Source organism: Parasteatoda tepidariorum, chromosome 9, assembly GCF_043381705.1.
Source record: "Parasteatoda tepidariorum isolate YZ-2023 chromosome 9, CAS_Ptep_4.0, whole genome shotgun sequence".
NCBI classification, from domain to species: domain Eukaryota; kingdom Metazoa; phylum Arthropoda; class Arachnida; order Araneae; family Theridiidae; genus Parasteatoda; species Parasteatoda tepidariorum.
Genome location: NC_092212.1, coordinates 29,848,535 through 29,875,828, shown reverse-complemented (window position 1 = coordinate 29,875,828; position 27,294 = coordinate 29,848,535). Strand labels below are relative to the sequence as shown.

Here is a 27,294-nt window from a genome sequence, read left to right as displayed (position 1 = left end):
TTTTGGGGAAATTAAAAGCGTTTGTGGTCTAATTTTGTAATATTTAAAAACTTACCCAAATGCTGTATCATCTGGGCTTATAAAAATTTGCAAAAACTGGGAATAAGGCAGTGATTTTGATAATTTTCGTCTAGATAGAAAATTTTCACCAAATTGGCGATTTTTAAAAATTTTTATTAACTTCTAAAATATTTAAGTTATTTGTTAAATCTGAACCCCAGATAATTCTTCACGGCAAGATGATATATATGGTTTGCAATCATGGCATCGCTTCAAATGTGTAAGTCACTTAAACTGTGGCTCTTTTATTTTCTTTGGCGACAGAACTTCGAAAAACAATGTTACCAAATGACCCAGAATTACTTTTAGGGTCATTTTGCACTGCATCACATTTCTCATTAAAATATGTTTAAGTCATCGTAAGTGTCTGTGTTTATATATTTTGATATTAATATAGTTTATATATATGGCTTATATAGTTTATATAGTTTGTTATTAAGTTATGACCGGCATCCAGCAGATGGAACCTTGCATTCTTCTCATAGTCAGAATGAGTGGCTCTCACGACATTTTATTATTTTCACAATTTTGGAAAAAGTGTGTAACGAGCCAACGCAACTATTTACAGTTGCAACCTATTACAACCATTTACGCCACAAACAAACCAACTTAAATATAAATGTTTAACGACAAATTCTTCTGGAAGTTTATAAACAAAGATGCTTTTGTGGATTGTATTTTCCTCTGCAAGAAATAGCAGGAATTTTTAAAATACCTATCTAAATACAATACTAAGAAGCAAAAATAGTGTGGCATATTATTCTCTCTTTTTAATATTTCCCAGAATTGTCAAGTGCAGTCAATATATAGTATTCAAACATGAGTTGTTTTTGTAAGCAATCTATTTAATCTATAGCTGGGCACTATATAATCTATAGCTTTTATTTACAATTTATCTATAACTGGGCAGTTAATTACATTAAATTAAAACCGAACATTCCAAATTAAATTATGAGATCATTCTTTATTTTACTTATTCAAGTTTGATATCTCTTGATACAATAAACTAACTTCAGCGTAAATGTTAACTATTAATGACAAATTAATCTCAAAGCTTATCGTCGTAGAATATCGCAAAACTAATACAATTAGCGTGCATATTATATGCCTGATGACCAAAGCATGCCAGTCTTTTGTGTTGGATTTGATACAGCGCTCAGTTTCACTAATTAAAATTCCATCGCGCCAATGAAAATGACTAACTTCTAGAACAAGGAATCAAATAAATTCCTAATCGGATTTCATGTTCACAGCCTTTGACAAGTCCAGAGGCCAATTGTAAAATTAAATCCTGTTTAAATGTGTAATTGTGTTTCACCGCGTTGCGTCAGGATTAACTTATACGATTCTATATGCATACCATCGATTAACGAATCGGATTGATAGTTATGTGAAGAGTTGTCTATTTTCCGGATCGTCTGCTTCCATTAGTTGTGAAGTGAAGTGAATTAACTTTATTCTTGTATACATGTAGTGGGATCAATTAATGGAAGCTTTAATTTAATAGGTATTTTTAATGTTCGACTAATTTAAATGATTAAGATGAATTAAAAGCTTATTATTTTCATACTTATCAAGTAGAATAAAATAGGTACTTGAATGAATGAATAATTAAAGGAGATATTTATTTCAAGATAAGAGATAAGCATTTGTAATTAAGAATATTGATGATAAAAATGTTAATTTTGATAAAAATGCTATTGATGATAAAAATGTTTATTAATAAACACAGCTACAGTTAACTTTGTAAGAAAAAAAATCGATCGATGCTGAGCAAAAATTTTGTCTTCTCTCCAACGTTAACACATTATTTTCTCAAAAAAATTAAGATTTCGTCTCGTTAATATAATTTAATAAAGTTTTGAAACTAATAATCTAAGAAATTGTAATTATAACGTTTTTTTATTAATAATGAAAATGTTTTATTAAAATTTTTATGATAAATGAAATGCGTTTTCTTATTTTGTGAATCATTGGATTTAAAATTAATTTTTTTTTTAAACATTTAAGTGAAAAACATTTTAATCGATGTTTGCTTTTGCTTGTCTGGTTGCACATTGCAATATCGCGCAAATATAGACAATGCTTGTACGTTTTCTCTAGAAATAAAATAAAGATTTTTAACTTCTTTTTAAAAATATCTAGGTAACTTTCTAGACCTCAGAAGCTGGTCCCTCGATCCTTTTTAAAACTTGAAATATCACTTAATTTTTTTTTTAAAAATTTCCATTTAACCAGCAGCCAGAATCCCTCTTTCTTTTTTTGAAATATTACCCAATATTTTTATAAATGTCCAGGTAACTCTCTAAACCACAGCAACCAGACCCTTCCTCTTTTACAAAGTCTGAAATATCAATTAATATATTTTAAAAAATCTCTAGATAACTCTGTATACCACAACAACCAGAGTCCCTCCATCTTTTTTAAAGTTTTTAATATCACCTGAAACGTTTCAAAATAATGCCTAGGTATCTCTCTAGACCGCAGATCCTTTCATCTTTTTCAAAGTCTTAAATATCACACAATATATCTTAAAACGTCTTGGTAGCTCACAATACCACAGCAGCCAGTCCCTTCATCTTTTTTAAAGTCTAAAATAACAGTGTTAATGTCCTGTTCGTCTGCATTGCATTCATATTGTTGAATAAAAGAACTTACTAAATTATTCTGATGCAGGGAACAAATTTATTATTTATACTTTAATATTATCCTCATCAGATTTTATTTTATTTGAATATTATCATCATTAAGTTTTATTTTTTTTAATATTATCATCAACAAGTTTCATCTTTCTTTTTGATTGCACGAAGCAAAAGTATGATTGTATAAAATTGAATCAAATTAATAAAACAAAATTTTTGTGTTCAATTTTATCATATTTAATAGTTGCAAATTGTGTTAAATATATGCTGATTAAGCTGAATTTATAGTGTAATAATTTCTGTCCGACTTCATTGAAGACAGAGGTAATTTTGAATTTTTGAAGATAATACTGCACGTTGACCCTGTATCCCCTTATTAAAGGTATCAGTGAATTTTCACCATATTATGGTTCAACACTTTGGTCGACTTTTTTGAGATTGTTTAATTTTCGGAGTCTAAATCGACATCGAAAACAAGGGAACTTTTGCATCAAGAATTTGGTCCAACTCATCTTTCATGATGACAGAGCCGACTTTTCTGAGTTTGTTTAGCTTTCGGAGTTTAAATCGACATCAAAAACAAGGGAACTTTTGCATCAAAATTTTGGTTCAACTAATCTTTCATGATGACAGAGCCGACTTTTCTGAATTTGTTTAGCTTTCGGAGATTAAATCGCCATGGAAAACAAGGGAACTTTTGCATCAAAAATTTGGTCCAACTAATCTTTCATGATGGCAGAGCCGACTTTTCTGAATTTGTTTAGCTTTCGGAGTTTAAATCGATATCAAAAACAAGGGAACTTTTGCATCAAAAATTTGGTCCAACACAACTTCCATGATGACAGAGCCGACTTTTCTGAATTTGTTTAGCTTTCGGAGTCTAAATCGACATCGAAAACAAGGGAACTTTTGCATCAAAAATTTGGTCCAACTCATCTTTCACAATGACTGAGCCGACATTTCTGAGATTGTTTAATTTTCGGGATTTAAACCGACCTCGAAAGCAAGGGAACTCTTATATCAAGAATTTGGTCCAACCCATCCTTCATCACTCATCATGAGACCTTTCTGAGAAAAACGAACTTGAATTTGCGTTGCATGGAGAGGAATACTACGAAGTCTTCCCATGATTAATTCTAGAAGATAACTCTAACACATGATTTGTCTATCGTTACAAGTATTTTAAATCAACATTGTGGCCACCGGGAGTCACGACTGGATCACCTTACTGGGAAGCGAGTGCTCTCTTCCCTGAGCCCTTCCGGTACAGCTATAGTACACTGTTTTTAAACACGTGTTGAAATCAGTGCTGGCTAAAAACACCCTCAATAATACATGGATTCTGAGTATCAGTCGAGCTTATTGTGATTCATTAAGGCAAACATGAAAATTTCATTCTCGTATTGCGTAAATGTCAACTGCAGTAATTTTCCACGAAAAACGAGTTTGTCTTAAATGTAAAATCTTTATCTTACCTTCTAAATTATTCACAAAATTACAACCAAATTACAAAATTTTAAGTGGCGCAGAATCGAATATTAGAAATAGCACTTACGCAATGAAAGTACTCTTCCACCACTTGTGATAGAATGAAATATATTGTAAAAAATTTCACAATTTTCTGCAAACCTGCATTAATTAGCCATTATTTGCTTCAGTAATACTTAATATCCTGTAGAATAACTATTCCATTAACTATTCTGTTTTTTATAAAATGAATATTCGGCAAACGTTTTTAGTGCATCGCATTTTCATGCAAGTCCTCTCGTATTAAAATATTATTAGGAATGGATAAATAAAATTAACTTCTTAATAACATAATTATTTTTAAGCAAAAAAGAAACAAGAAAAACAAAAAGTAGCTTCTAAGATAGAAAAATTACAAAAATAATCCACATTTACAATTAGAAAAAGCGTTTCGTTTGAAGCTTTGTTATGAGGATAACCGTGCGGAAAACTCCATTTGGCACTGAAGTAATGGAACTTTTATTTGATGGATAACGTTAAAGCTACAGTTAAGCGAGTCGTAACGATAAGCATGTAATCTTCTGCATCAAGACCATTAGCTGGGAGCACTTAGCAATCATAACTAGAATGTGTACTTTGGGATGTGGAGAAATACATTGTAATCATACATGCATTTATCCAATAAAACTCGCTGGGGCTTTATGCAGCTATATTGCCCATTTTCTTTCCAGCTAACTGTCGTCTGCCCTTTCTACAGATTCTTTCTAGCATTCTTTTTTCTCTTTTAAGTGCAGGAAATTCCCGACGGTAAATACTTATACCTTTCCCTGAGCTTTGAATATAACTCTTTCTGAATATCTTCTTTTTTCCACATAAACAGGAGATTTTTTAGAAATACGTGAAATTTCTTCAAACTGAAGTAGGCTTAAAGTAAAATAATTCCAAGTTATGGCACAGTCGTTACTTAAAAAATTTTCAGCCAATAAAAATAGCTTTAAATTCCAACTTTTATGTTTTGCGCTGATTTTCGAAATTAAAATTGCGAATAATATGCATTTATATTGTTGTTAATAACTTTCCAAACTTTTTTAAATATTCGACTTTAAAGATCCTTTGATTTTAACTAAATAATATTACATACGTGTTATGAGGAATCAGCAATTTTACTTATATAAACATTGTTTTCAGCAAATTTTTTCAGCATTTGGAACAATTATATCAGTAGCTATACTGCCGTGCAAAGTGAGCACTTCAGAATAGATTTCGAGAAAAGTGACTTAAAAATTACACTGTTTCTAGAAACATTCATATTATGAAACAATTAAGGATCAAGTGGATGAACTTTCTCAGTGAGTTAAGTAAATTATATTTCTTTTGCCAATAAGAAATAAATATTATGATATACCCTTATTTCTTATCCACAAGCTTCCTCTTGGTGAAATCTATAACTCACGGCTGCCACAGGCGACAAAAAATGTAAGAAGCGCAATTCAATATTATTTTTTTTAATTTATTTAATTATTCGATGTTAGCTTATATAATAAATTATCTATATATGAAGCGAAAGCATTCTTTGTAATCGCTAAAACTAAATGCACTCTTTATATACAGTGTACCAGGCATGCAGTGACAACCTGAAGCGCAACTAGCATGACGCAAAAAAAACACTTCTCACAATTGCTGGTTTGCCAATTAACACTAGGTTTACGGTCGTTTCTTATATACCTATCTCTACGAACACGCGTCAATTCGACGCATGAATTAATACATATTACAGCACTTACAGAGATGCCAATTTGCTCCAGACAGCAAATATATATTTTAAAGTGGTAGTTTATCAATTGTGATTCTTGGTTTAATAAATTCAATTTAGTAGATTTTTATCCACCACTATTTCTAAATAATTCGTAGGCATATATAATTCACCACATTGTAGTTGCCAAATTTATTTAGTGGGTACTTATCGATTTTTTAATTACTTTGATAACAGCCACCCCATAGACTGCTGAATTCAAACTGTCTTTTATTTTAACTTTTTACTCTATTTCATGATGTATGGGATATGGGCCTTCTGCGAGGCCCAGGTGCCCAATTTTTTATAAATAAAAAGAAGAAGTAATTATTTTGGCGTGTCCGGAGCAGTTGGCATCTCTGCACTTAGAAAGCAATGCAATTACACACCTGCCAACTTTTACGCATTTGGCGTAAAATTTTATTTTTATATTTAAAGTGATAGTATATATATACTATTTTTTCTTTTATAAACTTATTTTTCAAATGATTTTGATCACCACTATTCTTAAAAAAATTAAGTATATAGATTAATATGCGTTACCAGCATTGTTTTTAGCTAAAGCTTGCTAAAATATAACGTATTATTTTGCTTACAATTGAAATTTTAATTCTATTTTACTACCACTGAGAAAAAACATAATAGAACAGATCAAAAGTTGGCAAGTATGCATTTGTTTGCTTAAAATTGAAGTTTTAATACCATTTTAATACCANATCGCTTGTTTCATTTGAGATAACGATATCGGATAACGGATCGAAGTAGTGTCGATTCATTCCTATTTATTATTGATGTGATGTTTGCATGTTTACACAAAATTTTGTCTAAATTACGATCGCGTCAAATTGAAGCATATCCGTAGAGATAGGTATACCACAAAGAGAATTTCGATATTTCAACACTTTTGAAGAAAATAGACTTCATTATATATTTACCTCGATCAATGGATAAAAGTCATTACAAGAGATAAAATAAATATGCAAACGGGTTTTGTAATTTTCCTTATAAAATTCGAAATGCGTCAAAATGACGCTCCCCGTAAACCCAGTGTTAATACGCTTTTTGTACAATATTTTATAGAATGATAGACATTGAAAAGCCAAAGCTTTCAGAATTTTCGATAATTTTGTTTTAGCGTTTTAAAAGCCTCACCACGAAAGAGCTGCAAAGTGGCGTATGCATATGAACTTTTTAATCATTTGCACATAGTGGTGTGCAAAATAATTAAAAGTAATAGATTAAAATACTTAGTTACCACTAGAATAAATTTTTGCAAAGAGCATAGAAAGTGGACAGCCCTTCAATTGAAAGCAAAATTTTAAAAAGAATTACAGGAGCCCCATGATTCATAAACATAAGCGATGAGAGAAGAGACATAAACATGGAAAACATAAATGAGCACATAGCTAAATTAAGCGCATCCTTTTTCAAGAACTCACTAAGAAGAACTTTGAAGAAGATCACTTGAATGTAATACGTGCAATTACAAGAGCATTTTCAATTCTGAATTTATCAATGACACAACACTAAATATAGCCCAGTGACTGCATTTTTCCTGTCAGACAGGGTGCTCTCCAAAAAATTATGTAAATAATGTTCATATTTTCCTATTTTATCTTCATTGTATCTAATCTCATTTTCTTATTATCATTATTATTATTAAATCAGGACTGTTCCTAAGGAGCAACCTGTAGAAGCTGCGAAAAGCCACGGGGGAAGCAGGTCCCCAGGACCTAGGGCAAACTTATATCTCCAAATGCAAATTTTTAAATAACCTTCACTCTATGTTATAATGTTTAACTCTATGTTTCACTATATGTTTCTTCATAATGAGCCAAAGCTCTTAAATGAGCTGGTACTCGGATTTCTTTCATTATGAGTACTCAAGTTTCTTTCGTTATGAGTAGACTGTTTGTGGAAAAATGCAAATAGAACACCTTCATGCACTCCAAAATCAATAAGAAACTGTCACTTAGTACCTGCATTCACTAAATGGCAAAATAAATCAATGTTGTATAGTTAAATAAAACTAAAATACGACGCTTTCTTAATGGCATCTCAATTTATTTTTAAAATGTCACTTAAAACCTATTCCAATCAAAACAATTAGCAGAAAATTCAGAGAAATACTTTCATTCATTGAAATAAAATTTTAAAAAGATAAAACTTGGTAATAAAAAGATAAAAGCTGTAATTTATAAAATGATGTAACACTTTCCGATAATAATTAATAAGTTAATTAGGACTGATTAAAATAATTTTGTTTCGAATTTTGGTGGTATCGTAACTCATTTAAAATTATTTAACGCGAGGACTTATTATCTGAAAGCAATTAATTAACATGACGCTTAGTTAAATAAATAAGTGTTTTACCAAACTTTTTAAACAGAAAAAAAAACTGTGTTTCTTCCGCTTCGGGCAATTTATTTCTTCTAAAGTGGAAGATAAATAGCGTGATAAATTAATGTTTCTTTTTTAAAAAAGGATCGGAAAATTCCCTCAGATTCAAATTGAAATTTGGCGCAGTAATAATTCTTTCTTCATTATCGTTTGCCTTATTTTTAACAAATTTTTCTTTATCTAATTTAGTCATGATTTTTGTCGTTTGCCATATTTTAATGCTTGTTAGAATAACCTTTAAAAATTAATATTTTTTCGAGCTAACCATTAATCATTACTTTTTTATCGGCTAAATCGAATCTATTACCATCAAAATATAATGCAAAAAAGAAGAGAACAAAAGAGCAGACGATATTACAAAGCTATAACTCAGAGCGAAGTTTAAATCACGAAAGTGTTGCCACGCGACTCGAAATAAATAAAAACGGACGATGTCAAGTAAGTGATTACCCAACACTGAACAAAGAACTACTTTTTCCTGTTGCAATTTTGTTTTCCTCTTTCTCTTGAGTTCATGCTCCCGCTTCTTTTGCGAAGAAAATTGGATAAACACTTCCAGATCGGCAAAACATTCGACGCCTGCTTACGCAAGTCCATTAATATCCATTAAGGGACCGAATATAAGTGGGTGATCTAGTGATGTAACGAAAACAAAAGAGATATCTCTGTTTTTCTTCCGTTTATTCTCTGCATTCCGCAGGGTTACTTAAGAGTAAACAAGTGCAGTACTATAGTAATAACAGTGATTTCCGTTGACATTTCTTGCAACACTAGAAAAGAGAAAAAAATATTCCAGAGGAAATAATTTATAACATTCATTCTGAAAAAATTTTTAATAAAATTAATGAAAGACAAAACTTAAAAATTATTTTTTACTTTAAGTATTTTTTTTCCTTTTGAAACGAATAAATTGTTCAGTTTTTTTTTTATTAATTTTATAAATTAAAATATTTTATGAAAAAGAACAATTTTATGTTACTATGTTCATGAGTAATATCATGTAATTTCTATTTCCTTATAATATTTTTATTTACTTTTCTTATCTATATAATGTTAATTATCAGAAATTTTATGCAAATTATTATGCAATGAAAATAGTAATAAGAATTTTACACAAAAACTCCCGAGGAACAACTTTTGAAATAATTTTTAGCATATTCGTAATGTGTCTTACCTTAAAATTTTATTCTTTTAGTCATTTTCCATTCTTTCAAAGCTCTAAAATATCAAAATTTATAATGATAAAATACTATCCTTCACAAAAAAATTATAATTTATGTTTTTAAAAGGACTTTATAATGCTAATTTTAATTCTTTTTATAACTTTCTGAAAACAGTTATCACAAACTCTATTTCTTCAAGGACTAGATATAAATAACTTTAAAAAAAATTGGCACAGACAGGTTGATATAATACAAATGGAACAACTTTTCAACAATTGCTATACATATTACGTGTAAATTATTATAAATGAACTTTATCATAGACTTGATATAACTAAAATTCAACCGAGATGGTAGTAACTACGAAACTCTATCATCATGAATTGTAGTTCAATTCTCAAAGAAAAGAAACATTTAAATGTTCAATATCTGGTTTAAGAATTTACTTAACAAAATTAATTTAAATTTTAGAAACCATCTTTTTAAGTGGAATAAACAGGGGAAATATTAGTATTTTTCTNCAGACAGGTTGATATAATACAAATGGAACAACTTTTCAACAATTGCTATACATATTACGTGTAAATTATTATAAATGAACTTTATCATAGACTTGATATAACTAAAATTCAACCGAGATGGTAGTAACTACGAAACTCTATCATCATGAATTGTAGTTCAATTCTCAAAGAAAAGAAACATTTAAATGTTCAATATCTGGTTTAAGAATTTACTTAACAAAATTAATTTAAATTTTAGAAACCATCTTTTTAAGTGGAATAAACAGGGGGAAATATTAGTATTTTTCTCGATATTAAAACGCGTCTCCTTTGAAAAAAGTGAGAGTATTTTCACTGGTGATAGAAGTTTGTTAAAAAGTGATACACCCTAAGTTTTCATTTCAGCAGTGACAAAAATAGAACTCCTTTTTTACCACTTTAAAATATTATTACCCATTGTCAAAATGGGTCTTGATTTGGATTTGATGGCGTCCACACACTTTTCAACTGTGTTCTAGAGTAATAATAAACAGTGCGCATGCGTCGTCATTGCATGTGTTGCTATGGTGACCGCTGCTGCTTTTCTGTTTATTTTCACTAGCAGGTATTTTTAATCCATTTACCTAATAATAATTTAAAGTATTTTTATGTTCTTTTTATTATTAACATATAATTACTGGCGTGATGGTGATTTCAATATAAATATAAATGCTAAAGAAGGAAAAATATTTTCTGGCGCCTTGAAACACGTACGTATGCAGGATTTGAAAGCCAATCTGACGACAAATATCAATTGAAACAGTTTTATTTTATTAATGCCGAGACACCAAAAGTGATTCATATAAACAAAAACACATATGTGATAAAAGTGGACATATTTGCTTGTACAAGACATTTCTATCCTTTTTCCACCACTTTAATTTTAAAAAACCACTGTGCCCCAACTTTAGATACATTTATAAGTATCTATATTATAAATATATTGTGGGAAATAGAACTATGTGGTTTCTACAAAATAAATCTGCATAATGAAACACTTATGTGTTACCATATTTTTCATTTTCGCAAGAAATAAAAACATGCTTTTAAAAGTACGCTAGACACGAATGAGTTAAATTGTATTAACCCGTTTTGTCCCGAATTAATATATTAAAATGATACGGAAAGTGGTTTTATGGAAAAAGTGGTAAAATATATTATTGAAATTAATTGATTTTTCTACAGTTAGAGCATTCAAAAAGTCTTTGATAGATCAAAAAGTACTTCATCATCATCATCAACATTTATCTGGGCGCCTGGGCCGTGTCAAAAAGTACTTGCTCCTTATAATTCTATATCTAATTAGAAATAACTAAATCATTGTGGTATCTGAGAATCTTTTAATTCACCCAGATAAATGAAAATGCTGAAAAAAGTTTCCCACCACAATGAATGTTTTTGAAAAAAGGAACTGTCCTAAATATATGACGCTGGGCGTTAACCGGTTAATGTTTAGTTTAAGCCGGAAAAATGGTCAAAAATTTCGATTGTTATTCATAAAGATAAATTTTGACAGTGACGTTTAGAAAACAATTGTATCCTCAACATAGACACAGAGTTCTTGTTGAAATTTATTCACTTTAGCTAGTTGGAAGGTGGTCAAAATTTTGAATAGTGATAAATTCCTTTTGTCCACAATATGACTTGATTCAGTTTGTTGTAATCAGAAAGTGATTGAAAACTGTCAAATGTCGAATTCTGGTAAAGATTTGAGTACACTAGGTAGCCAGAAACTCTGGCAGTTTGGAAATTTGCTTCCAAAATTTCACTCATGCACGCACACACAAAATTAATAGAAACGTAGTAAAATACAGCATTGTCTATATGTTTGTTTTCAGCTGTGGAGAATTATGAATCTTGAATTACAATAGAATGTAGGAAATTTAAATATCGTATGTTAGAAACCCTACCTTAAAATTATTTTAACATTTCTTGAATTAACTTTTATGTAAATGGAAGAAAATGTACAACCAAATTTATTTACGTGGAATTCTACGTCTGGCATCGGAAGCTTGCATTATTCTATTTTATTTATCTAAGCAAGAGAAATCATAAGTCAGTCGAATGTATCCGCCATATTTTAAATAATTCAATTTTTCTTCTACATACAAATATTTCACTAAAACAACAGAGCACGAAATTTAAAATTTCCATTTACGACATCTTTCAAAGAATTTCTATAATAATGCAAACAAGCATCACTCTCTTTTTTTTTTAATGCTGAAAAATATTCATTAAATCAAGAAATTTTAAAAATGCTTTTGCCATTTTCCATTTTGAAATAAATGTGTCTTTACTATATTTGAATAATTTAAAAGTTTGCATCAGCCAAAAGGGAAGTTTTCAAAAGATACGGATGTAAATGATATTTATTCATCAAAATCTTTATAACTATTCCTTTAGGTTTTGTTTTTGAGGAAAAAAGAAAAATGGCTAAATATTTCAATGGCAAGTGTAAAACTCATTTATTTATTGGAAAATAGGAATTGAAGCACTTCGCATTTGCAAACGATTTTCTTTCAGAAAACCAACTTTGAGGAAATTAATGGTTTTAAAATGACTCATTTTTCGTTTTGATAAATATTTACATTTACAATTTCTTGGGTTCTAGAATATTCCATTAAGACTCCATTAGTTTTAAAGTTTGGCTACTTTTTTGGCGTAAGTATATGGATAATTTGAAGATTAATTATTTTCTCCGTCAAACTTTTGTCCACGAACGTCAAGACTGATATTTCCAGCATATTATTTTTTTCTGATTCTATAAACACAATGTTATATCTAAAAAAGAACAGAATTAAAAAAGATTGATTAATTCACGAAATTTCAATGCAATTCTTTTTAAATAAATATTTAGCTACCAAACTTCAGTTTGATCGATTGTTAGAATTATATTAATTTATCATCAACACTTATGCAATCAAAAATAAAGGAAAGTAGTTATGTTAATGGTTAAAAAAGATATTATGTACAAATTTATCAAATATGAAGATATATTTTTTAAATTAAGAGGTCAAGATGCTGATGTTGATAAAAATTATTCAGATATTATGCAAACATTTTAAAATATCATTCACAAAAGCAAAGACCGCTTGGCTAATTTCTGCGTTATTGGTTATTGGTTATTGCAATTACATAAATTTTCAGGCTTGTGTGCTCAAAATAGGCTTATAAACCTTCGTCAAGTAGAAGAGGACAGATAGCACAATAGGAGAGGCAGCATCAAGTAGTACCACCTCCGATATCCTAATTTCTGTGTTATAGAAAAAAAGTGGAGGGTGTTTAAAATTGTTAAAATCGTTGCCAATGCATGATTGTAAAAGCTCCATTTGTTTTGACATCACAGAAGCTTATAATTTTTTACATTTATACAATTATACGACTTGGCACAAACTGTTTTTGTATTGTAATTTTTTCATTGAAGCGAAAATACATATAAAATATAGATTGCGAGCTTAAGAATCTGATTAGTGCTGTTTGGTACAGCAGTAATAGTCCTTAAGTTTTTGAGAATTGTGTTATCAAATATTATAACGGTAACTATCTTTGGCGACCAGCTTGGTCATCTTTCAAAATTATCTTGTACAGCACATAAACTTTAATGGTAACCAGTCTGAATGCACGGCGTAACTGCATTTTTATATTCTAATTCGTTAACCCTTACTCCATTCTTTACACCTTAATTAGTTTTAAGCAATGTATTAACGAAATTTCTAACTGTCTAGCTATTGTTAGCGACTTTGTCCGAACTTTGATTAGAACTGATTTTTATATTCAACTTCGATATATATGATTCAACTTCCATCAACTTGATTTTTTCATTCGAACTTCGGCTTTGCCAAATTACTTTGATTTCAATTTTAACTATTTTCAAGACTTATCCGTAATATTGTCAAAGCAGGGGTGAAAGCGAGACGGAAAAGAGAAAAGGCTGGTAGTAAAACCATTTCAGTTATTGCTAGTTTTCATTTCAGTTCAGTTATTGCAGTTATTGCTAGTTTTCGGGAGGAGTTTAATTATTATTTTTTTAAACTATTCAATAATATCTATTTTCGTTCGTTCGTTCGTTCGCTGTAGTGGAACTGGGCATCTGAGGAGTTACGGCCCTTTTCCCATTCATCTTGAAGTTATACTTAGAAACATACATGACAAAATTAAAGTTTGGGGAGCAAATGGAGTTCTTGAGAAAAGAAAAATGGCACTTTGCCATTATTAGGCAATGACAAAATTATAAGTAATAAAAATGTACATGGAAAAGGTAAAATTAAAGTACAATGGAAAAATAAACACAAATGAATATTTACAGTTTGGAAATACATACAAAAGGAGGGCGAGTTAAAGGATTGTGAGGATGTGTGCATATGTGTAAGTAAATGTGGCTCTGTTAAGTAGAGACCCGGCCGTCAGTGAGTGTTTGTGTTGTTAAATGTTAGTATGATATCAGAAGTGTAGAAGTGTGCAATGGGTCGAATTTTTGCATCTTCTTTGAGATTTATGCAGTCGAAAATATCATTAAAATTTGCGGTATTGCAGGTGGCGGCTTTAATAAAGAAGTTTCTATTTAATTTGTTGAAATGATGGTCAAAGCTGTCAGTGTTAAGATCTCTATGAATGGCGTTGTTGCGGATAAACCATCTGGCTCCCGTGAGTTTTCTCAAGATGTTGTTTTGGAGTACGATAAGTTCTTTGAGGTCTTTTTCGGAGGCGTTACACCTCGCAGGTGAGGCGTACGTCATGATAGGACGTATCATCGAAGTATACAAATATCTATTTTATCATTGAAAAGAAGCAGATATATGTTAAAATCTTAAAGAAATCTTGATAGTTTCAGATATTTTATTTTTCACGGAAAAAATGCTATAATAAAATGTCTTTCGTACCAGTTTTTCATCTTTTCCGTCTTGCTATATAAGGGCTTTCAGCCATGTGTCAAAGTTCCTTATGTATTGAATTTTAGTAATAATTTGAAATCTGTCCGACAGTCATTAAATCACACAACGCATAGTAAGTATGAGTTTGAGACATTCTGCACAATGGGCGGCAGAAGTACTGTTGTTGTTGACGTTTGCCTGTTAAGACAGAGGGGCTGCGATTGTTTTTGTTTTCCAGTGGCGCCATCTATGGCCAAGAATTCGACTTCTGCCACACCGTACGTCACACCCGTTTATAGGGCGGACCCATTCATTCATCCACAGATCGTAATTTTGACCTGAATCAGAGAATGATCGATCTCCAATCCAGGACCCCCAGAGGTATTGATTTTTTATGGGAACNAAAATATACATTGGGAGATTAAGAATCTGATAAGTGCTGTTTGGTACAGCCAACGCCTCCTATAACTGAAAGTCTCCACACGGTTTTTTATAGGTAGTCCGATCAGACCACTATGAAGGATATCCACTTACCGAACGAGTCATTTAATACAAAATATAGTTAATATAAGAAAGTGGTAGCAAATATATGACTAAAAATTTACTTTATTTATGAATATTATTAGTTTGCCTTATTTACTTGTCAACCACTTCAGATTCAATTCTCAAATATATAAGATAAATTTCTCTCAATTACTTTTATAAAAGGTTTTGGGTTCATGCGCACTACTGGTTCACTTTTTAAACAGTCTGCGCGGACTACTTATAAGAGACCGTGTGGATGCTTCTTGATGTAGGAGGCGATGGTACAGCAGTCAGACCTGGCATCAGTAATAGTCCTTAAGTTTCTGAGAATTGTGTTATCAAATATTATAACGCTAACCATCTTTGGCGACCAGCTTGGTCATCTTTCAAAACTATCTTGTACAGCACATAAACTTTAATGGTAACCAATCTGCATTTTTATATTCTATTTCGTTAACCCCTCCTCCAATCTTTACACCTTAATTAGTTTTAAGCAATGCATCAACCAAATTTCTCACTGTCTAGCTATTGTTAGCGACTTTGTCCGAACTTTGATTAGAACTGATTTTTATATTCAACTTCGATATATATGATTCGACTTCGATCAACTTGATCTTTATATTCAAACTTCGGCTTTGCCGAAGTACTTTGATTTCAATTTTAACTATTTTCAAGACTTGTCCGTGATATTGTCAAAGTTCTTTATGTATTGAATTTTAGTAATAATTTGAAATCTGTCCGACAGTCATCAAATCGCACAACGCATAGTAAGTATGAGTTTGAGACATTCTGCATAGTGGGCAGCAGAAGTATTGTTGTTATTGACGTTTGCCTGTTCAGGCAGAGGGGGTGCGATTGTTCTTGTTTTCCAGTGGTGCCATCCATGGCCGAGAATTCGACTTCTGCCACACCGTACGTCACGCCCGTTTATAGGGCGGACCCATTCATACATCCATTCATTCATCCACAGATCGTAATTTTGACCTGAATCAGAGAACGATCGATCTCCAATCCAGTACCATCCCTTGATTTGTTATGGGAACATGGAGGACTTTTGCGACTCGACAGATTTAACGTGCGTCAGTCACTTTACTACACGGGTAGTCTTCGGCCGGCGGTTCGAACCCACGAACTCTCGGACATGGGCCCAGCTCCCTACTGACCAGGCTATTCCGGTCAGCAGAAGTATTGAAATTATTAATTATGTCCCTTTGCTCCATCACGTGATGTACTTCCTCCTCAACGCGCTGATGCTATAAATATTTGACTGGAAATCTGTGCTATTTTTTTTCTAATCTAAATTTTTTTTTATATATATTTAGCACAGTACTTTAAAATACAAAATGCATTATATGGTCATCTATAATTTTTTATACAAAACTGTAGGGGATAGTATATAAAACACATATCAAATAATTAAATTTGACAAACAACAATATCCTACTCATACCAATAATAAGTACTCTTATAGGTGCTAAGATTTAAAAGTGGATACAGAATGATACAAAATCAATTGAATTGCAGCTATTTGATTGCATTGCTTTAGAAATGAGACTCTGTAGCTTCAGCAGAGTACAGAACACCGAATCTGCTGAGCAGCACAACGCTGCTGTATGTTTCTCAGTTAAAGGTGAACGCCAGTTTAACAGACTTTGCTTTATGAAGCATTGTTATAAAATCGTCCAATCCTGAGAAAACATATAAAGCTAAAAAAAACATATATATTATTACAAAATGATGGTATGAATTCTTCGCGGTACCATGCTGGCACATCACAGTGCAGTTCTCTGTCTTGAGGCTGAGAAGTTATGATTGAGTTGTCAATTTGAAAAATAATGATAGCTACAATAAAAATCCTAAATGTTCTATGGTTAAAAGTTTTTGTTTTGTCATGTTTTATTTACAATATTTCCTATTTTATCACATGATAGAAATATTTGAAAATCTTAGTGGAAGAAGCAGATAATTGACATTTTCATGCGTGTCTGTTAATCAAGAGGAAAATAACATAGAATGGTTGCATTAAAATGGGTGATATGTTTACTGTAACGGAATCGTTTTCACTTTTACTTCAATTTTAACATAAAAAATCCGCATTGGTTTTGAGTATGCCTGCTTGATTTGTAATTCAAATTAATTAGTTGTAAATAAAAAAAGGCAAAGAATCACAAGCCCCACCTTCCAAGTAGTCTGTAAAAAATACAGTACGGATGCCACATTTTTTCTTCTTACCTTGATTATTGCCACTCTGAAAATGTCGCTTTCCTGGTTCATCCACTACGCTCTTCAATTCTAAATGGTATGCAGCTTAGGAGGTATCAAAGGTAGAATGTACCACTGGTTATCAAATGTACTCCTTTTTTTAGGAACTACCCTCCCCATAAATCTCCAAATATTTGTTTCTGCGTATCTCACCATATCTTAAGAACTTTTTAAGTGCATCGAAACATTTTTACAAGCAATGACAGCGTATAGAAACCATGTTATAGTTTTTGTTATGGTTACGAAAAAAAGTTTTAGAGAAAAGTTCAAAATGGCACATTAATTATATGGGTTGTATATTTGATTTTTTTTTTAAATTAATATTTATTCCTTTTTTTTCCTTTTTAGAAAGACCTCCTTCAGAAGCAACCTTCACTGGGGAGGAATATCTTCATTTTGATGTTCGGGGTAGTGGCGGAGAGCCCCTGGTCAGTTGGAGCGACCAGGTGTCTCTACAATTCCGCAGCAGACAATCTGCGGGATTATTATTCTTCGCTGCAGACTTGGGTGCACATAGTACTGGTAGCGAAGACTTTTTGCACGTCGCCCTCAAAGGAGGTGGTATAGCTGTTCACACCAAACTCGGATCTGGTCACGTCGAGAAAGTAGTCCGACCCTCTAAAGTTCGATTTGATGACAACCAATGGCACAAAATCGTCATACACAGAAAAGTTCGTGAGGTAAGCCAACGTCCTTTAAAATTTTTAAATTAGATTAAATTTAAAATTTTTCCTTCAAAATTTAAATAATGATAAATTTAATTATAAATTTATCAAATGTATTTACTGTTTGAAACTGGAAAATTAACTATCAACTTCAAAATCGGGCTGTTCTGATGGGGCAGGTGGTTAGAGTGTCACTGATTTACTAGTTAGGGAACTTTGTGAGTTTTGAATTGGATACTGGATGCCGACGAAACAATTAGCACGTATACACAGCAAGGTGTTCTTTATAACTGTCGTAACTGAAAGACCTCAGGTGGGTGTGCGGAAGATTTGAGCGAGAATGCAAGTTCAATCACTGCCCACATCATTTGAATAGGTTCAATATCAAGTGGCGTACTTATGGCCGTAAAAACAAAATCCCTAAAAACAGAGCGCTTGGATATGATAAGGTAGTGCGTGTATATTAAATAGAATTAGGAAATCCTTTCCACTTTAATTATTATTTTACTCACTTCTCAAAATGTTTATAAGCAATCGTACAATCTAGCAACTATATATAGGCATATCCAATTGTAAAGAATTTTTTGAGGAAGAAAAGGACGTATGTTTGCTCTCATATTTATGTCTACGAACCATAACTTAAACTAAAGTTAGTTTGTAACAAATAATTTTCTGCAGCATGCTTCAAATCTTACGTTAGAAAAAAAAAATTTCATGGAGACAGACAATAATTTTTAACTGGTTGTTCATATTTTTTTCTTGAACTGGTTTTCTTATAACTGCAGCTTTAACCCCTTGGAGACCCTGATTCATAAAAGCATTCGTACAAAATCAGAATCAGGATGTAAATAAATTAAAAAAAAGTAGCTTAAATGTAGGCGTTGCTAATTTCACAGACTTACTTTGCTTTCACTTTAGTCATTGTTAGTTTAATCATATATATAATCAGTGTTAGTTCAAAGTATAACTAAATAATTTTATTTTGAACTAAGGTAGTGGTGAATTAAATAAATCAAACAATTATTACCCCGCCCACATATAAACTGCTAAAGAACTACTTTGGTTACCAGTTTTATCTTTTTACCCTGATTGATACGGTTCTTATGCTGGCACGTATTTGTGACAGTCGGCGCGAAAGGGTTAATTCAGAACAGCTTGAAAAGCAACATTCCTAATTGGCTTAAATATAACGCGGGAAAATGAATGAACATTATCATTAAAGAAAAAACAGCAAGAAATTATTAGCTTCATTTGCTAGTTTTTAACAGCAATACTTTTTAACACTTTACCGACCGGTAGCGGTTCGAACATACTATGCCCTTTCACCGCCCGTTCAGCTGCAGATCGTCCGTAGTATTTTATTTAATTTAGTATTTTTCAGTTTAAGTCATTTTTTCACCACTAAATATCAAAAATTATAAGTATCATGTGAAATGCAACGTTGCAGCAATATTCTGCTGGATACTATATTAATAAGTGGGCGTAACTATCCTTCTCTTACGAACTCTACTATATAATTTGCTACCACTTTATTAAAACTTTTCCAGAAAGCGGAGCAGTTGGCATCCCTGCATGCTGAATTGGTGGAAAACGTAGTCACCACAGATCGGTCAAAAGTCGATTAATCGACGACCGGTCGGTAAGCGCTGGAGAGCAAACGCTGAATAATCTACGGCCGGTCGGTATACGATGAGAACAAAACGTCGATTAATCGACGGCCGGTCGGTATGCGCTGAGAACAAAACGTCGATTAATCGACGGCCGGTCGGTAAAGTGTTAACAAATGTAAAATGCAGTTTAACACTATTTCCACTAAACAGTATCAAAATGCACTGTAAGCTTCAAATTATAGTATAAATTTATGTATTTCCTTCACGGCTAATTTCTTGATTTTTCGTGGAATAGTTCAAGAGTTATCCAAAAATTATTTAGTTTTATGAAAATATTAGTTGAATTTTGTTCATTTTTATAAGGTCTTGTGAGGTGTATTTATTTTTTTGATATTTAAATAAACGATATTATGCAGCATCATACCAGAATCCCGATTTCAGAAGTAACGGAAAATACAGGAATAGTTGAATAATTTTAATACGTATTCGCTTATTTTCCGCCAGGTTACTCTTTAGCGCAAGCCGTTGCAGCGAATAATTTAGAAAAATGAATAACGCTGCAGTTGCACACCAAAACACGCAAATCTATTAATGAATACGGTGAGCAAATAATTTGAATTTGATACCCAACAGTTTTGGTATTCATTTGCATTTAAACGTGTGACAAAATGGGCAAACGCAAAGTTGCAGTAGAAATGGTGCTAAAAAATTCAGAAATATTNTAAGATTAATAGAAAGTGAAATTAAAATTACGTATGATTATAAAGAGTATCAGGTACTTGTCCCATTTTTTTCAAATAAATGAAGAAAGAAAATGATAAAGAAAATGATTTCATTTTTAGATAAATAATTTTAAAAAATTCTCTTATAAAAAGTTTTAGCTTACTTTTTTAAAGTCAGAAAATAAAACTGTTTAAATTTGTTAATGTATCACTTAGTAAAAAAAAAATTGTTTCTTTTCAATTTTTTTAAACATATGAATTAATAATTATAACCTGTTTATAAATATATAAAGCATGCAACTATATTTGAAAAATTGATCGTTTCAGACTGTATTATTTAAATTTCTATTTGATTTAATATCATTAAAATATTATTATTTTTATGGGTGGGCTAAGTGGGTGTGGCTAATTATTTTTTGGCTAATTATTTTTTAAAAAATAATTACCTTGGTAATTATTTTCAAAAAATAATTACCCAAGTGGGCTAATTATTTTTTGAAAAATAATTGGCCCACTTGGCGAATCCTGCTTTTTAGGAAAGAGAATATATTAAAAAAAACAACCAAAAATTTGAATGACTTTTAATAAATACAATAATTTAAATTATATAAAATTGTTAAAAGAAACACACAATCTCTTCTAGAACATTTTAGTAAACACTAAAGAAAAACAAGATAGCCTAGTATCAAATTTATTGTCCACTGAAGTTAACAAGGTGTTTAAAAAACTGGCGCCTTGACTCGTTGTTTAAAGATAAATTTTTACAATAATAATTTAAACGAACTTTAAAGTATAGATGTATAATTAAACGGATAAGATGTACAAGATGATTTGCAGTAGGTTCGGTATCAAACTGATGTTCACTTAAAATTAAAAAATAATTACGAGAACAAACTTTTTCAAGAACACTAGGAGCATTTTTCATAATTAATATTTTTGAGCTTTTACAATTGGTTTGAAGGATTTCTTGTCTGAACGCAATCTCACATTCTTTGCAAATATGAAATACGTCATTTGATGGATAAACTAGTCCGCCTTCTGATTTAAAGGAAATCAGTGATAACGAAGTTGGCATTTCTTTGGGGTACAACTTTATGGCAGAAACACATACTTCACATTTTAATTTGCCACTTAAACTTTTAACAATCCAGCCTGCTAGGTAATAAATAATGTCATTTGTGCATTCACTCAAATATGCTCCGGTGAAAACAGTATCGTGATCAGTAGATGTCTGAGTAGAAGAATGACTGTCACGAAATGTTACACTAGTTGTTGCATTTATGACCGCTTTAGAAGAGATAGTGCTTGATACATTTAAAATTTTTATATCTCCGAGTGGAATACAGTTTCCTGTGGCAGCGGCTTTAATTTCTAAATTTATCAGTATTTTCCTATAGGCAGCTCTGAATTGGCGGGCTGTAGGATTGTCATTGCTTCCACCATGAAAACGAACTGAAGCAATTCAATATGATCCTGGCACAATTTATAGACAGGAAAATATATTAATGCTGGATCTTCACAGCAAACTAATTTGTTAATAATAAATCTCAGGCTCTGAGCACATATTAAGAACCCAAGAAATCCAGTCTTTCTTCGCGACTGCAAAATACTGGGTCCATTTCGGCTCTCTTTTAAATTGAAAATATAAGACTCTGCTTTATGCAAAAATTCAAAACAAGATTCGGCATTTTCTTTAGAGATTGCCTTTTTGAGGCCATGTTGCCAAACAGATTTTGAATTCAATAAATCAAATAAATTGTTGAAAATTCTTAAAAACTCTACGGTTGCTTCACTATTTTCAAATTCCTTCAACTTCAGTTTTACAGTGCAATATTCAATTGCATCAGCAACACTTAAGCTGAACAATTGAGCAGCTAGTTTTACCTTCATCTTTTGCTTGGTAAAGTTTATATGATTGGCTCGTAATTTATAGGCCAAGTGCAAGTTTTCACTTTGTTGCAAATTATGCAATGCTTCAATATATTTCCAATCAATAACATCAGTTGAAAACAAGCTCTTCTTTTCACCCAATGTATTACGAACTAGTTTTAGCATGTGAGGTGGATCAGGAAAAACTGCTACACTTTTATCTTCATTATCTTTGTCACTGGGATAAATAAAGCTAGTTTTTAAATTTTTTGCATCCTCAAAACTACAGCCAAGTAGTTTTGCCATAGTAAAATTGCTTGACAGCCCATCAAATGTTAATGATATGACATTAATATTATTTTCTTCCATCAATGACAAACAACTTTTAATTAAGGTTTGTTTTTGGTTTGAACTTAAACCATCACTCAAAAAATAGCCAATCGGCAGTTTGAAGTGGGAATTAATACAAACCAGAAGCAAAACAAAAGCCTCTTTTGCTAATGGTAGGCTGTCATCATCACTGTGGTTAAAACCTAAGTTTATAAGTCCATGCATTTCTTTCCCGTCAAATTCGACATGTTGGCGAATCGACATTTCATCCATTATTAATGAAAAAAATAGAGGATAGGAGGTATTCTCAATTTTAAGCTTCAAGGCATCAATTGCTTCTTTCGTGAAACCTGGTTTTCCATCAATGTGTTGATACCAACGACTTAACGTACGTTGATGGGGGAGAGATAAGCCAAAGGTCGACCGGACATACTCGTAAGCTCTCGGTGAGTAAAAATGTAAAGTCAAAGCAAATGATCTTAGTTCTGGAGAAAAGGTGGAGGGCATAGTGGTTGCTTTGACTGACGCCAATTGCCTATTCAGGAATTCCTTGTTAACTTCTGTTGTAAGAATCTGAATGGCATCCTCATCCATGAAGTTCTTACTTTTCAGATCTGATATCAAATCCTCCAAAGAATTGATTTTCGTTTTGTATCTACGCACTTTTTGTTGCAAAACTTTAATTTTTTTGTTTTGGACCTGCACCAAGTCATCCAGTTCTTCAACTTTTCTTTTATAGAATAATTTAGTGGGAGACTCTGCTATGTTGTCTGCTGGTGGATCTGGAAATAAGGTTACTGAAGGTTGAATGGAATCTCTTTGAAATGGGGCTTTTCTTTCTTTATTAACCTGAAAAATTTAAATAGAGTTAATATTAGACAAAAATATAACACAAAATTAAATGTTGACTTTGAATGTTCGATCCACTTTTTAAATATAGAATTTGAAGTTTGTTTCCTTTATTTATTATAGTTTTCGGAGTATTTGGAAACAATTTATCCACTTAATTTAATTCTAAGATGGGTAATATTTAGATTATGCTGTTAAGTACTAAAATAGCAGTTTTGTTATTTAATTATGGCTTTATGGGCTGATAACAATATTTAAATACTGTAATAACTATTCTTAATATAAAACTTGAACCCATAATGATAGAACAAAGAATTCATTTGTTGTTTACAATGTCATATGAGCATAGTTTTACTTTAGCCAATGAATCTTTTACCATACCTTCTGAAGATGAGGTGGAAATTTAAAAATTGATGGAACAGCCCCCTCTCTTAATCTGACACACACTAAAGATGTTCTATTAATCATGTGTTCCGGAAAATGGTCTGAGCAAATTTTGCTAGCAGAGGTTGGCACCCAATTCTCTCGGCGAACAGCATTGATCCAGGAAACTCGTCTTGTTTCATCTTTTGGAAAACTAAATAGGAAAACAAAGAATAAAATATATTGCAATCAGTGTAAAAACAATTAAGAAAGATATAAACTCCAGGTTAACCCATTGTTTTACAAAATATCTTGTAATAATTTTTTAAAAGTTATTTTTTTATGTTTGAATACATTTTAAGAAATCACAAATACAATATATATTTTTTTTTTATATACAATATTTTTAATATGAAGAAATTGCATGTGCAGCAGATTATTAACTTGAAATATATTTTGTAACTATCCATTTTTTGAAAACATTCATAATATTTCTACATATTATCTAGAGAGCATCAACTATAGGGTAAATAATTAATATTTCATAGATGATATGCTGTTTTGAGTATATTTATTTTATAACAGATTAAACAAAATATGCAGATGTAAATTTATTTTCTTTCTAAATCTGCTTTGATATTTGAAATTAAAATTCTATGAACAGATAGCCTACATGCTGAAAAAGTATTTAACAAAATAAAATATTATTTGAAAAATAATTTTTGAACATTTATTTTCTTCAATCACAATTTTCCTTTTTTATTTGGTGAGAAGAAAAGCATATATAGAGCTACTTCCAGTGTGATATTATCTTAAATAACTTATATATACTCATGTTTTGAAAACAATTCATCAATATTTGTGAAATATTATGTTGAAAGCATTTTCTTAAAATGAAATTTAGAATGTTGTTAACAATTTAAATTGCTCCATGCACATCATTTTCTCAGATACAAATCTGAAAACCTTTTTGAATGCTAGATAAAGCAGATATTAATAGAATTTTGCATGAAAAAATTCAAAAGCTATTATTAATTTTGCAATATAAGAATGATATTTCAGCATTTCTATTACAATTTCAGAGCAACAGGTTAAAGAATGAGAATTTTCGTCTTTTGTCGAAAGAAAAGTACTAAAACTTTCATGTTATACAGTATTTATTCGACGAAAACACTTTTCATTAAAAGTTAATAGTAAGCAACGAAAATTTAGGATAAATGAACTCTTAATGTTGTTAAATATACACGATTTTGCAAAGTCTCAAATTGAACAAACAAGATCGTAGTTTACAAAACGAAATCTTACCTGTGAAAAGTGACGCCGGGAATTTTCTTAGACGTCCTATTCGTGCAGTTAACCGCAACACAGGAACCCATTACGTACTGACTTTTTTTTCAACAATAGACTAATTGCTAAAATAAAATCTATTACTCAGTTTGAAGAATGTTTAAACACGTACAGCTCTAGTTCAACGAAGTTCGATTTGTTTTGGTTGTACCAATATGGCGCCGCGGTTGCGGTTAAGGCTTCACGAGTTTACGGGCATGCCGTCTCCTTCTATTTATTACTCTATGCCACAAATAAACTGCTAAAGAACTACTTTGGTTACCAGTTTTATCTTTTTACCCTGATTGATACGGTTTTATGCTGGCACGTATTTGTGACAGTCGGCGCGAAAGGGTTAATTCAGAGCGGCTTGAAAAGCAACATTCCTAATTGGCTTAAGTATAACGCGGGAAAATGAATGAACATTATCATTAAAGAAAATGCTTAAAGAAATGCTAGGAATTATTAGCTTCATTTGCTAGTTTTTAACAGCAATACTTTTTAACAAATTTAAAATGCAGTTTAACACTATTTCCACCAAACAATATCAAAATGCACTGTAAGCTTCAAATTATAGTTTAAATTTATGCATTTCTTCACGGCTTATTTTTCGATTTTTCGTAGAATAGTCCAAGAGTTATCCAAAAATTATTTAGTTTTATGAAAATATTAGTTGAATTTTGTTCATTTTTATTAGGTCTTGTGAGGTGTATTTATTTTTTTGATATTTAAATAAACGATATTATGCAGCATCATACCAGAATCCCGATTTCAGAAGTAACGGAAAATACAGGAATAGTTGAATAATTTTAATACGTATTCGCTTATTTTCCGCCAGGTTACTCTTTAGCGCAAGCCGTTGCAGCGAATAATTTAGAAAAATGAATAACGCTGCAGTTGCACACCAAAACACGTAAATCTATTAATGAATACGGTGAGCAAATAATTTGAATTTGATACCCAACAGTTTTGGTATTCATTTGCATTTAAACGTGTGACAAAATGGGCAAACGCAAAGTTCCAGTAGAAATGGTGCTAAAAAATTCAGAAATATTTCGTTCGCTGTTAACTATTCAATAATCAAAACGGAATATGGGAAAAAAACGAGGGTAAATTAAACTTTCGTACTTTCTTAATCAAAAGGTGTTATAAAATGGTACAGAAAAATACATTTTCAGCAAATTACCTGTATATTGTACTATAACAAATAATAATGATTAGCTAATGATAAGAAAAAATAAAATTGTTATTAGCATGATAACTTGCGAATATTTTTAATATCTTGTTTAGAGTATAAGACAAATGCTCTCTTTTCCTCTATGGTATGTTTGCTTTTAAATTTCTTTACTTTTCATAATTCTTAACCCGTATAATATAACTGCCAAATATTCCAGGGTTTCCGTAAGATTTTATTTCGTGTGCTTTTCTATTTCATTTTTAGAATGATTTGAACCACCATCACACATGAATAATTAAGAAATATACCTAAATCCATGATAAAATGTTTACGATAATGTGCTTTAAATCTGACAAAATATAAAAATGTGTTTGCCTAAAACTTAGAAAATAAGTCTTTTACGTTTTTTTTAAGTCTAAATTTATTTAAGTCTAAACTTATTTTTTAAGCCACTTGGGGAAATTCTAAATGAAAAAGCAAACTTTGGCATGTCTGAAGAAGAAGTGATCATGGTCTTGAATTCAATAAAAGTTTTATAAGAATTCTAGTGGTTTTAAAAATTCCTGTTTTATTTCTGTTTTGCATAAACTTCAAATGTTGTGGGTAAGTGTTAAGATAAATTATTCATAGATCTAAAAACTTGACATTTTAGAGTATAAATC

General features: G+C 31.1%; 1 protein-coding gene across 2 annotated transcripts in view; it reads left to right on the top strand.

The window, feature by feature from the left end:
* The window catches only part of LOC107438212 (neurexin 1), a 275,422-nt gene that overhangs the window by 166,032 nt on the left and 82,096 nt on the right, over positions 1–27,294 (top strand). For both annotated transcript variants that reach the window (XM_071185922.1, XM_071185921.1), the window contains exon 5: positions 18,070–18,401. In XM_071185922.1, the coding sequence (XP_071042023.1) occupies positions 18,070–18,401 (332 nt within the window). The remainder of the gene's footprint in view (positions 1–18,069; positions 18,402–27,294) is intronic.